Source organism: Pelodiscus sinensis, chromosome 23 (assembly GCF_052426305.1).
Source record: "Pelodiscus sinensis isolate ZL-2025 chromosome 23, ASM5242630v1, whole genome shotgun sequence".
NCBI lineage: Eukaryota > Metazoa > Chordata > Testudines > Trionychidae > Pelodiscus > Pelodiscus sinensis.
Genome location: NC_143074.1, coordinates 24044385 through 24057951, shown reverse-complemented (window position 1 = coordinate 24057951; position 13567 = coordinate 24044385). Strand labels below are relative to the sequence as shown.

Genomic DNA, 13567 nt, shown 5'->3' with positions numbered 1-13567 from the left:
GTAACACTTTGGAAAGGAACTGAATGGGTGTATCTGAAATTCACAACCTCCAGCCTCTAACTGCACACAACCAAAAGGTTGAATTCCTCAGGAAAAGTCTGTGGAAATCCAGAGTTTCTTCTGGTTTCTGTGAAACCCTTGTAGGTTTGCTGGGATACTGTCAAATGGTAATTCACGTGCATGAAAGAGAAACCGGGGTTTATACATGAGTCAAGAAAGGATAAAGCATTTTTTAAAATGTCTTTGACTATAAACGTCTGTAAGGTTAGCCCTTCCGCCAGCGTCAGTTGCAGTGTTCTTGGATATATAAAGGTAATGTCTGAAGGAATTTGTTTCAAACATTTTGTAGCATATGTAGCTTCAGCACCAGCCCTTGACTTTCCCTCAACTGTCCATTACCGCACGAGGAGGGGAAAAGCTCAAGTGACCATTCTAGCTGGAGTAATCTGACCACCCCAGGCCCAATGACTCTGGCCTAATTGTGAGTAAATGTTTATCGCAAAAATCTCAGTGGCCTCTCAAACCGTCTTGAGATGCCCATAGATCCCAAGGTTCTGCCTCGCTTCGACGTGCTTTTAGCCCCTGTCTTTCATCTAGGGAAGCTTACTTTCAACAGAATAGTCCAGACAACAGTGCTAAGAAAGTACCGATGGCTAATCTCAAACACACGAGCCACCAGGCATTTAGGCATCTGTGCCGTAAGGCTAACAAGTGTTTCTCTTTCACCACTGCGTCCAGTTCTGATTTCTGCGTATTAACCTGTAACATCAACTGCTGTAATTTAATGTGCAAACATGGTTCCCTCATCTACGAGATTAAAAACCTGCTCCTCGCTGTACATGCTGGACCCTACTCTGTGCCCACTGAAGGAGCAGGGGTTTTGCTGGTTACTTCAGTGCCAGCAAGAACAGGCCCTGATCTTTTGATTTTTTGATACAGCTTTGTGCTCCTGACAGTGTCTCGCTATTCACGGAGATAGCTGGGATCTTTCTCCATTGTGTGCAGCAGATAAAATGAACGTGGCTGGGCAGAGACCTCATGGGGATGGCTGAAAATGACGCATGCTTTCATAATCCTATATGATTTATCATCCCTTCCCTCGCCTCTCCCCTCTCTTTCATTGTTCAAGTCATCTGGGAATTGGAAGCAGACCTGAAAACAATGCTGTAAAATAAAGCTTATCAGTTGAAAATGCAGAGCTATGTGGTTCATATTTTAAAATTGAATCTTTTAAATGTTTCTTTTTGGGGCATATTTGTTCTTTAAAATGATTTACAAATATTTCCAAGCAGTCTTACATGTTTGTTTCATAAGTGGCTTAGCCTTGCAGGGAGGCATGGCAGATTTGTCCTGTTCTATGTACATGCACACTCTCATGTTTGCTGCTAATTTTTCATTGCTCTTTTCTCTGTTGCGTCCAGTGTATTTCCAACATGGGGGCACTCTACCATCTCCACTTTTCAACTGAGGATCACGTCGAATGTTCAAAGTACTAGTAGCCACTTCCGTTTGCCCGGGAGCATATTCAGTAAATTATTACTGCTTTATACTGAAAAGCATAATCTAGCTGCTTTAAGGTTAAATAAAAGAAAATAAAAAAGCCGTTGACAGCTACAATTATGAATGGAAAAGTATACACAAAATCAGTGTCCTTGAAATCTTCATTCTGTATCTTGTTCTCAGTCACGTGCTTTCTCTTTTCTCCATGTCCCCTCCTGACTATCAGCCCTGGGAGGTTTCTGCAATTTTACTATGGCTCCAAATGCAATAATTGCAGCATTCCCCCAGGGCATTTACTATCCAGGTAGCCAGCTATACATATGGAGACACAGTTATGAGATTTTCTTTGTAATGGGACTTTGTCATTTTCTTCCGGGGCAAAAATAGTGGGCCTGGAGCTCTGATCTGTGTACTGTTGTTAGTTTGATGACAGACATATACACTCACAATCTATATATCTACAAGCGCATAGACAGAGGTAGTGTATGTTTATGTGTAGGCACTGCACATGGGATCAGCTGGACAAGACATATATGTTTTTATAACAAATAATTATTTAAACCGCATCACAGAAAAAAGATTCAGTATAAAATCTTACTGGCAAAAACGGTAAGCCACCATCTCCAGCAGAAAGATTGTGCATTTATCACAGCATATAACTAATGGGGAGAGGGTAATATATCGTATGTGGACATGTGCTGTATAGTATGTGTATAATACATACCCCCTTCTGTAAAGCAGCACCTGGTAACAACAGTACTTCTAATATGAGCAATATTAAGACATTTAGCAGACAGCATTTCTGGGAAGACCATGATCTCAGGTAAGTAGTGCAGTGCAGCATGTACAATGAGTTGTGTGGCTTTGGGACAAGAAGGTTTGCCCTTGATCTGTCCTCCTGAACCCACTTTAGCAGTATTCTTCTGCTTATCCTGCTTGGTAGCTCAGAGTTAATGTCACTACATTGTACGGTGAACCTGAGAACAGCTCAATGGAATAATCTGGAAGGGAGTCGGATTGGTGGGTGGGAATTGTGGTGTGAATGTTGGTTTCCATCCTAGCTCCTCTTACTTTGGTGAGGGGTCTGCAGGTCCCAGGACCTTTCCCCAAGGGGCAGCAGCACTGACTGTTGTAGAGGAACAGTATTTGCTGCCAGAAAAGTGAAGCGGTGCACTTCCTCCTTGGCTTTGGAAGTCAGTTGAGTTCAGAAATGATTGCACCCTGGGTAGCTTGGTTTTCCCTTCCTTCTGCAGCTTTGAATGTGACAACCTGATAACTTCCTTTTCTCTTCCTGTTTCCTTCAGCCTTGTAAAGCCCATGCGACACTATACAGTCTTCCTCTCTGAGGATTCTTCTGGTGATGAATTTCAGCAGGAAGAGGATCCTGTCTCTGCCTTCTCTGAAAACTTTTTCTTCTCTGCTCCTTTTGAATGGTCCAGTCTTTATTCTTTCATTGTATTAATTCAGGCTTTGAATGGCAATTTTGTCACCAGTACAGACTGCTGCTTCTGTGCTTGGATTTTTAGAGTTTTAGAACCTTTTGGGAACACGTGATGACTTTATTAATATTTCTCCTGCTAACTGTTCTGACACTCAGAGGCATGCAAGAGCATGGGTACTGCATGAAGCACTGTGCTGCTGTTGCCCACAATGTAGGTGCACAGCTTGTCCTAGCATTGGTGATTTGGGCTCTGTGGGAGGTAACCCGCCATCTAGCTCTTCCTTCCAGTGTGTTGCTTTCCCTCCTGTCTCCTGTTGCTCTTCTGCATCCAGGGCTGTTTGTCTGTTATGAGTTGTCTTGTGGGCTTCTTCTGCTTCTGTGCAGCCATCAGCCTCCTCCAGGTCCTCCCTCTTACTCCCCACATCTCTGTTCCATCCCATACCAAGTCCTCAGTGGCTGGCGGAGGAATTCCCCCTCGGTTCCTCCCAAAGCCACAGGATTTCCAAGGCTTCTCCATGCGTAGTGTGTTCTAAAATGACACCAGAAATAACCAAAGTAGTTAGTTGATTTTGTTGTTATTGTCTGTGACCTTAATGAAACTCCCATTTTATTAACTTAATGTGAAGTACTTCATGGCAAGAACTTTTGACTTTAATGTTTTATAAATTCCATTTTCAAATACAGTCCCAGACATCATTTGTAAAGGTGATGACAGTTGTGATGCTTGGGGTTTCATAAATCAGCATTCAGTCTTATTTAACCTTAGTGTTTGTGGGTCTTGAGAAGTGTATGTGTGTGATACACCTTGTGTGTGCTTATTTATCTGTACCCTTCCAATGCTTCTGAGACCGATTTTCAAAGACTCCTACAGAGAATGTGTCAATCCTAAATGTAGAGAGCTAGTCAGCGTTTTGGGTTACAAATGCCTGCATGTGAATTTGGGCATCACCCCTGGGATTTTGAAATCATTCCAAATCACCCACGTTTGAAAACTAGCATGGCTGTCAGTGTCCATGGATTTAGTCCATGGACTAGAATGAAGCAGACCTGTGTAAAGTAGTCACACCTCTTCAAAACTGGAATGATCATGCAGAAAAAAGCTCAGGTGAGGTGAAGTGGAGACTCTCCTCCGTTTGTCATTGGCTTTTTGAAGGCACCTCCTGGGAGGGCAGGGAGCAGCAAAGCCTTGATCCAAGGGATTGATCCTCATGGGCCAGTGGGAACTAACTAACCTTTGTTGAGGGTTCAAAAAAAGACGTTGATTGCTACGAAATCGAGTCCTGTTCAGCCTTGCAGCTCCATGCACTTCCTGACTCTGCCCCAATCAAACAGTCAAGGGCAAGGTGTTGGAATATTGGGAGGCAGACTGTTCTTGGACTGTTTGACATCAAGAGCATGAAGTACCTGAAGTCGGGACAGTGCCTCATCACCAGCAGTTTCCCCTACGGAGAGATTGGCATGCAGTCAGATCTGAGCACGTCACCAAAACAAGTCTCCCTGTGACTAACAGCGGTGGTTTGTGCCTGGCCTGTGGGAAGAGGCTAACGTGGTGGTGTCCCGAAGATGGTGTGCTCTCAGAAATATTCTGATGTGTGGCCTGGGGACCTCACTGTTGCTGCACATGTGGAAAAAGTCAAAACTTGGAGTAACAAGAACGTGACGGAGAATGTCAGCTTGCTCTCAAGTGGGCAGCTAGCACCACGGGGAGTTGGGAGGGACATAATGGAAGCCAGGGCAGCTGACTCTTTGAGGATTGGAGGTTGAATTCAAAGACCTCTAATAGTGGTTAAGATTACCCCATAATGACAGAGCAATGCAGGAAGACACTTCAGGCCCCCGTGAGTTGGCCATCTGAGGACAGAAAGGAAGATCCTGCATTGCTTTCGTGGGTAGGGAGAAGACCCTGGAAATATTTAATTCACAAAGGAGCCACTCTGCAGTATTTTACCAATAAGATCTGGTGTAAATGAGTTGTGGGGATGTTGTGCAGGAGATTCAAGATGGAAATCCCATTCACAACTGTAAAGTCCATGTTTCATGTGCCTCCACAATGGGCCTGATCCAAAGCCCACTGCCATCAGTGAACTTCTCTCCATGGACGTCAGTGGATTTTGGATCTGGACCTGAGTCATTGTAACCAATGCTGTGCTGCATTTCGACCCTCATAAATCCTTCCTGGTTGCCCCAGCTCCTCTTCATGCAAACCCGAACGTGCATTTCACAAGACATGGCATCAGTTCGTTCTTTATTGCTGCTCAGGAAATAGTTTCTTCCATAGAAGTCATTAGCTAGTGATGTGCACTATTGGGTGCCTCTGTCTTGTGCATCTTTTCCTGGCTGCACTGCTGGTTGGATGCCGGCATCTGTATAATGGTGAATGAAGCCTGGTGCACTTTGCTCAAAAATTTGCATGATGCGTTTTATGTAAAATGATATAGAATTGTTTTATATAACAGTGTAAAATATATTTTAAAAATGGAAAGAAAGAGACGGATTTTTCCCCATTACATTCTCCACACACCCATATATTTTCTCTTAATCCAAAGCCTTGTTTAAATGCCACCGAGACTGGCTGCTAATCAAATGCCAGTCAGCACAGAATTGCATGTCAGGTCTCATTATTAATTGGATGCACATTATACTGCTGTTCTCTCATACGCAGAACTGATATGCAAATCCAGTGGTGTTCAAGGGATGTTTTTCTGACGTACATATGAGAAGTGTATTCTAGTAACCCAGGGCTTGGCTGTAAATGTAAAATAGATTTCCCCATCATGGACTGCAGTGTCTCTTGATAAGATGACACCAGTATAATCATTGAAACTACACACAGTCCTCCCAATTACTGCAAGAAAACCCCATGAATTACAGCCGGTGCTGAGTTAGCTGGAATGCAGAGAATGTAACTGTGTGCAAAACACAAGAGTATTTGCAATTGAACTTTTTTACTGGGAATATCCAACTTCCTGCATAAAACAACTATGTTGGGCTGGCTCACAGCCAGTCACAATGAAAAGCTAGTGTCAGATAATACATGCTCAAAAGAGCTCTGCTTAGTGAGGTTTTAACCACATCATCGCTGCTTTTTCAGTCCACTTTCTTTTAAATACAAGTTGAGGAAAACTATTATTTTTTCTGAGGGGACAAATTGCATTTGACAGTATCCCTTTAACAGAGGGAGTGTGTATATACATTTCTTTCCATTTAAAAGCCTCTATTCTTAAAAGTAGTCTTCCTCCTCCCCCTTTACTCTAAACTCCAGTGGAAAGCGTTTTTAAAAAGCCAATCAAAAGTTACCCTACAAATGTTGCAGTGTTGCCACTGAAGTTTTGAGAACCTTTAAGTGATCCTGACTTGTCTAATTTATTTGTCCTAGCTCAGAGAAATGGAAAAAGTCAACAGCACGAATTGTGAAAAATGATTTTACTTTAAAAATTCAATGACTTTGTGAGCTAGGGCAAGGAAAATGATTTTTAACAGGGCAGTCAGTGTCCTCTGAAAACTGAACTTCTCTAAATTCCCTTCATTCCTGTGATCTGTTTTATGGTTTTTCGAGATGCAACATAATCATGACCACCTTTTCTTGATTGAATTGGGAGGACTGTCAGGAAAAGAGAAGGCAGTGGAGTTGCCAATCTTTCTTTGCTGCTGTTCATAGAAACGTATTTATTGAAAGATCAGTTAAAACAATTTGGATTTAAATTGTTTTCATCATCACAACGGTAATGGAAAAAGTCAACCAGCATAATGTGCAGTGAAAGTAAATGCCTTTGGATGTTCTATCGTGTTGATAGTATCTAAGCCTAAGCAGTAGTAATGATCCTTAGAAGCAAATCTTGCTTTTGAAACCCACGTGTCTCCTAATTGGGCCCGTGCTTACGTTCGTTTCAAAGTGCAACAAAAGGGAAATGAATCCAAAATGTTCAGAATCCAGCCCAATGCAATGGGCTCAAGCCAGCCCCTACAGGAGGCACCATAAAGGTCACATGGCAAGTGTCTTGTATCCATGTTGGGATCACTCTTCGGGAGTCATTCCCTCCTCTGCTATGTTGTGTACTTCAAAATGAGTTTTAAAGAAAATCATTCCAGATGTGAGGTGATTATGCATTTTTGTCTTGTAGGCCTCAGCCATACCGGGCCCTGAAAGAGTCTGATAGTGCCGATGGGGAAGAGGCTGTCAGTCCAGAGAGAGCAGAGGAGGCCCTGCCTCAAAACCCTCCTGCTCCTGACCAGATCACAGAAATTAACCTCCTGGAGGACATTTTCACCAATTTAGAGGTGGAAACGCAGCCTCAACTTCTCAGCCAAGCCAAGAGCTTGGAAGACCTAAGGACCCCAAAAGAGGAGAGTGCTCCACAATGTACGTTTGATTATCAGGTATGGGCAGGATTTTGTACAAGGTAAATGATAGAGATGGAAGGACGTTTGCAGAATTAAAGGGCCCTCCGTTGGCCAGCCGCCCGTAGGAAGGAATTCTGTATTTCACTGTCAGTGAATCCATTTGCCCCATCCTGTTCCAGTGTGTTTAGAAGATTCATTTCTGAACGAGAGACTCTGTCCATGGCATGGACCATAGTTAGAAGGCAGTGGTCTCTTGTTGCGACATAAAAGCAAGGTGAAACTAAAACCTTCATTTTCAAAGCAGGACTCCAAAGCCAGTGACAAAGGCTTTTCCCCAGAATCTGCCGTGTTCTGTAGCTGTCATACACGGAGATCCTTGGGGTTGGTGCTCAGCAGTGCAAATACCAAGCAGTTTAGGAAGTGAAAGGATGGTGCAGTGGTGAGCGCACTAACCTAGGCCTTGGGACCCCTGGTTCAAATCCCCACTGCCAGGTCACTTTGACCCTTTGTGCCTCAGTTCCCCTTCTGTACGCTGGGAATAACAGTCCGACACGCACACATGAGCCTAAATACAGACAAGCCTCTGAGGCACTCAGATATTACAGCAATGGGAGCCGATGGGGGATGTCAGGGTCTCTTCATTTCTGAGGTTGCTTGCACTCAAAGTGACCCTACCTCTGACCCACTTTGGGCCACAATGAGCCAAAACCGGGAATCGATTTGTAAAGTCTCCTCATTCTGCATGCGGCATGTTTTCTGAAGAGCCGCCTTAGCAAGTGCAAAACTAAAGCATAGACCCTTTGACAGTTTTGTGCAACACCAAGCAAAGGCAGGTAGCATCATTCCTGTAATGACACTTAGTGGCTTAAATCCAGGTGTTGCCGAGCATTTCCTGTATGCTAGTAAAGTTTTTTAGCCTGACCGCCTCTGCTTCCCCTGACTGCCTCCGCTTCCCCGTAAGTCGATCTCACTGTGTGCAGATTACGTTTGGCAACAGACGGTGCAGTGATATCCCCAGCGTCACACAACCCACCCACGACTGAGCCAGAACTCAGCCCTGACTCCTGACTTCTATCCTCGTGCCTACACCACGCTCTTTTCTCTGTCCCTCTGCATCCTTCTCCTATTGCTACCGCTTTGCTGTGCTCTTCCCATCTGTGATGGGCAGTGGATGTTAATCTGTCTTGTGCTCTCTGGCAGAGAATGGATCTTGGTGAATCCGAGAGGAGCAGGATCGTGCCAGCCATGAAACTCTCTCATCCCTACAACAAGTTGTGGAGTATGGGTCACGATGACATGGCCATTCCTACCAAATATTCCCAAAGCTCACCAGAGAGGCCCCTGACTTCTTTTGGGACCATCCCATCAATCCCACGGAGGCCCCGGAGCAAAGACAGCATCCTGGCCCCTGCAGAGAGGGAGGAAGGCAGCGCAACTGTTCACGGAAACATCACCATCCCTAGACCCCAGGGCAGAAAAACTCCAGAGCAAGGGATCGTCCCACCACCCCCGGTACCCCGACCCACCAAACAGCAGACTCCGGTGGGAGCAGCAGACACTGTGAACACCTGCCCTGCGGGACGCAGCGACTTGGCTTCGCAGCTCATGCAGGAGGCCTTTACAGCCGGGAACGTGTCCCTTGACCTGGAATTCAGACAGTCGGTAAATTATTCCCCTCGCCCCTCTCAGCTTCTGCCCAGTGCTAGCAGTGCTGCCGAGATGCTCCAGCCCGTCAGGGTTAGCGCCGACAGTGCCGAGCGTGAGAGTGACTACCTTCTCAGCCTGCTGGACCCCTTGAAAACCACCAGCTGGCAAAACACAGGACCCCAGCAAGGCGCTAGCAATGTGCAGAGCTCCGCCTCACCTGGCTCTGCTGCTGGCTTTGCTTCAGTGGGCGGGGAGTTTGCCTCTTCTCCGGCAGCACCGTTCACCCACCCGCTGGGATACCCTCCGTCAGCACCGCCGTTTCTGCAGCCCTCCCTCAACCCATTTACACAGACGGTGCCAGCATCCCTGACGATGTCTCTGGCCAGACCCCCAGGGGGACCCTTTACCCCGCCGTTAGGCCATGCTTATAGCACCAGCTTCATGACACCTAATTCTGGCTTTTACCAACCACAGCGACATCAGCCAGGCATTTCAGCTTTGTCCATGCCCCATCTGTTTGGCCAGGCTACACCACCAGCACAGGCTAGTTCCTTACTACCGCAGAACCATAGCCCTTCCCCAGCCAGCTCTCTGCTGCCAGCACGCGTAAGTGGGCCTTCTCAAATCCGAACCTTGCCAGCCGGCCGTTCTGGCTCAAAGATAGATGTCAAGCAAGGGTTGGCACGAAGTTCTAGTGACCGCCCTCTGATCCCCCCAAGGCCCGCTAAGAGCTCAGAGTCCGGGTTACTGCCCTCAAAGCCTGAGGAGACAAAAGATCCATTTGAAGATCTGTTAAAAAAGACAAAGCAGGAGGTTTCGGCCACCCCAGGTAAAGTAGATCAGCTCAGAAAGCGCTGGGAAACCTTTGAATAATGCTCCACACGACCGTATTCCTTTTGGGATTAGATTCTTCTTATTTGGTTGGCTTGTTTTGAGCCAACACAAAACCAAGTTTCTTTATATGGAAAGTTATGGACACAGGAAACACAACTGCTCTTCTAGAATTCACAAGCAAGTGCTACTGGCTGGAGTCCATTTTGTTGATGGAACCCCCATGTCGTCCCATTACCAGCTCTGGTTTTCACACTGGTAACCTAGCGGGCTCTTTGCCTGCAGTCGGTGAAACCTCCAATGACCCTTGCGCGGGCCAAAGCATTAAGGTTATTAGATTGTATTTTCTTTCCTTTTCCCACAAATGGCCTTCTCAAGATACTACTGAACCAGAAACTGCTCATTTCCTCCCTTGTATTCTCACAGCACGTTCAATTTCTTCAGTTATACATATTGCTTTGAATGTTTGCTTACGTACGTAGTGTGCAGCAACTAACCAAAACCGGTGGTTTGTATGGAGTTAATCCACTGGGCTTCCACTGAGTTTGTTCACTAGCCTGTTTAGCAATATATACATTTCACTGATTACACAATTGTATGAGCTTTTGTTGTAGGTTTTGGGTTTTTTTACACTCACCCCGTGACCATCACCCACAGAGCAGGGACTTCTTCAGTACAGACTCCATAGTATTCCCAGTTACAGCAAAACAACAGTACAGAGCGAAACATCCGTGGCTCAGGGCTCGATCTGCTGTCTCCGGTGGGAAAATGGAAGCACCAGCAATTTAATTTTTAAACAAAGACATTGGAAAGTGTCTTGTGATGGAGTCCTTAAACTATAGCCTACTTAATCTGTACCTGTGCATCAATATGATCGATCAGTGTTCTAGATGGCAGTATTTGAATGGATGTAAAAAAGAGAAAAAACAGCAGGACATAAGTATTCCAAGATCTTGAGTTCTCCAAGCCAAACCGCAGTCCATTGATGAGAAGGCCTGTTTTCAGATTGGTAAAGCCACAGTCCATGTCATACCCAGAAATCACAAGCTATAGCTATTCCCACGTCAACAACGTAACACTAAAATGTCAGGTGACAGCTGCCTGTCATTGCTGTATTTTTGGAAGCACTAAGTGCCACCTGGGCGCAGCTGAGATTTCGTCACCGTGTACAAGGTTCAGCATCCCTCATTCACACTTTCAGAAGTGTCGAGAACTTTGTTCCCACTTTTGCTGAGGTCACAAATGGAAGGTGGTGGGAACCAGGTGATGTACCATAAAGCAATGAACATGTGAAAGGATTTATTGATTTGGATTTTGCACGACATTTCTCTCCGGCGACCGTGACCTCAAACATTTCAATGCTTAGGGTTGGCATTTCTGTAAGAACTGCTACCTGTACCAGGGTCATTTTTGTTTGTTACATAAGTATTGTTGGGCTTTGGCTTTTTTACTTTGAGACAGTTTGCTTTAAAACACCTACTCAGAAGTAATTTTGTCACAATTTTGTCTTTGTTTAAGCAAAAGAAGCAGTTGTAGACACATGGGAAATTCTTGTGAGACTCTGTCCAAATTCTCTCTGGTATATGTATTTTGTTCCTAGAATCTCCTTGCGGGCTCTCTTAATCTAGTGTATTAAAATGGCCATCTACATTGGAGCCTGTGCAATATAAGAAAATCTACTCTAATAACTGAATGCCAACAGTTTGAGGGAGACCTTAATGTTGCATTGGTGTTTCTGGAAAGTACTACTGTTTTTACACACCAGTCAATCAGTTTTGTATTTCTTTTCTTTGTGGGGAGCTAGAAGGTGAATGATTTTCATATTGCCTAGTTCTGTATAGTAAAATATTTAACATCTACAAGATTAGCAGCATTTTGTTCTAGACTGTACAGAATGTGAATTTCTGAGATACCAATTTGGTCTAGACACTCTGAACCCTTTAACTGCTGTATGCTCACTCATAAACCTTTCCCAGAGGTGTGTATGATAGAGGGAAGTATCTGAATTGCCATTTCATGTACATGTACGTCTCTTTTTTTCCTTTTGAATGCTATGCACTGGCTGTGTGGTGAATATTCGTTTTAAACTAAGTGGGAAAATGCTACGGTATTTCTGTATCGTTGCAAAGTATTTTCCAGCCTTATTTAATGTTTTATTCTGTTCACCCATTTGTCCAACAGATTGTCGTGAGCGGTCTGCTGCACTGTTCTTTTGAAACGCACAAACAAGTCTTGATGTTTAAAAAAAGCCAACCCTGAGACCCTGCAAAATATTCAAACACTTGATCGTCCTCTTCCCTTTCTTTTACATAAGGAAAAAAAGGTGGGCCCACTCGGGAGAGATCCATAGTAGGTAGGGAGCACTTTGCTAGTGCTTGTCTGGTCCCTCACTTCTTGGATTGGATCTGCAAAGGAGGAAATCCATCTCGCGTGTTCAGCAAAATAAAAGAATCAAACCATCACGGGTGCTATTGTTTGTCTCATTGAAACTGTTGAATACCTGACATGATCTGTGGCAGGGAATTTGGGACTCTGGGCTTTGCATTCACCTAACAGCTAGCAAGTTTTTAGCAATTTCCAAATGGCATTATACTCCGCACGGTGGGGGAGAGATTTTCATCTTAGCTGGTGTTGTCCATGTTTGCTTGTTTTTTATACTGCATCCCTTATTTACATTTGCTCTTATCCATCACAGTGTTCTTTTCCCTCTCGTTTTGAAAGCTGCTAAGTATATGGGCCAGAGCACAGCAATGCACCTCTTGGTAATCAAACTGTTGTTCTGATTTGTCTTGTTGAGCAAGTTGAGGTGTGGGGTTGGATATTTTGGGTAAAAAAAAAATCTGTTTGATTTCTGTGTTCTCAAGAAGCCTGTATAAAGTGTGAGTTCGTTACTTTGAATTTAGCTTCACAGATTTGTCAATGACATTTTATGGGACATAACTATTAATCTAGGTTGGGAGTTCTTGTGCTAAATGTTTTTCATAAGTCAAATGTCATTTGTCAGAAATCACACTTTTAATAGAAACCTCATTTTACAAGATGTTGTTGGGAAGGTTTCTCAGATCCGTGAGTAGGTGAGTGAGACTCCTGCTTCGGAATATGCAGCAACTCCATGGTTAGGGCACCCATCGGGCACTCACCTGGGAGGTGGGAGACCCAAGTCCAACTCCCTGCTGTCTTGGATTTGGAACCAAGTGGACCCCTGGCTATTCTGTTCTGGCATGATGGCCTGTGTGTGTCCACGTTTTCATGGAAAAAATGTGACTTCTCATTCTGCATCCGAGGGTATGTCTACACTACAGAGTTCTGTTAGAAAAATGGCCGTTTTTCCGATAAAACTCGAGGAACGTCCACACTGCAATTGCGTTCTTCCACAAGAAAATCAAAAGAACAGAGGGGTTTTTCTAGCATTGGTAATCCTCATTCTACGAGAAAGAAGCCTTTTTGCGAAAGAGCTCTTTCACAAAAAGTTGTGTGTGGACAGGGAAGAGGAAAAAGCACAAGTGCCCTGGTGGCCATTCCGTCCATAGCAATCACAGCTTACATGCGAGAGAACGTCCATTCAGTCTGGAGGCTCTCTTTCGAAAAAGCGGATTAATTTTTCGATGCACTTTTGCTGTACGGACCCTCTCTTTTGGAAGAAGTTTTTTTCAGAGGATCTCTTTTGAAAAAAGCTTCTTCTGAAAGAAGCCTATAGTCTAAATGTAGCCAGAATGAAAACAAATTCTTTTCTAGATGCTGTGAATTATTTGCGCTCTCCAAACTGCTGTATTCAGCATGCACCAGCTATGTATTTCCATCAATTGT

The 13567-nt window shown here is 44.5% G+C and overlaps 1 protein-coding gene across 7 annotated transcripts in view; it reads left to right on the top strand.

Annotated features, from left to right (window-relative positions):
- DENND1A (DENN domain containing 1A) overlaps positions 1 to 12222 on the top strand; it is a 361583-nt gene extending 349361 nt beyond the window's left edge. For 3 of the 7 annotated variants that reach the window (XM_075905650.2, XM_075905649.2, XM_075905651.2), the window contains 3 exons: positions 2805 to 2933; positions 7063 to 7318; positions 8483 to 12222. In XM_075905650.2, coding sequence (XP_075761765.2) covers positions 2805 to 2933; positions 7063 to 7318; positions 8483 to 9802 — 1705 coding nt within the window. In that variant the 3' untranslated portion in view covers positions 9803 to 12222. The remainder of the gene's footprint in view (positions 1 to 2804; positions 2934 to 7062; positions 7319 to 8482) is intronic. The other 4 variants (XM_075905654.2, XM_075905652.2, XM_075905655.2 and 1 more) reach the window with 2 other exon arrangements.
- Positions 12223 to 13567: the final 1345 nt, after the last annotated feature.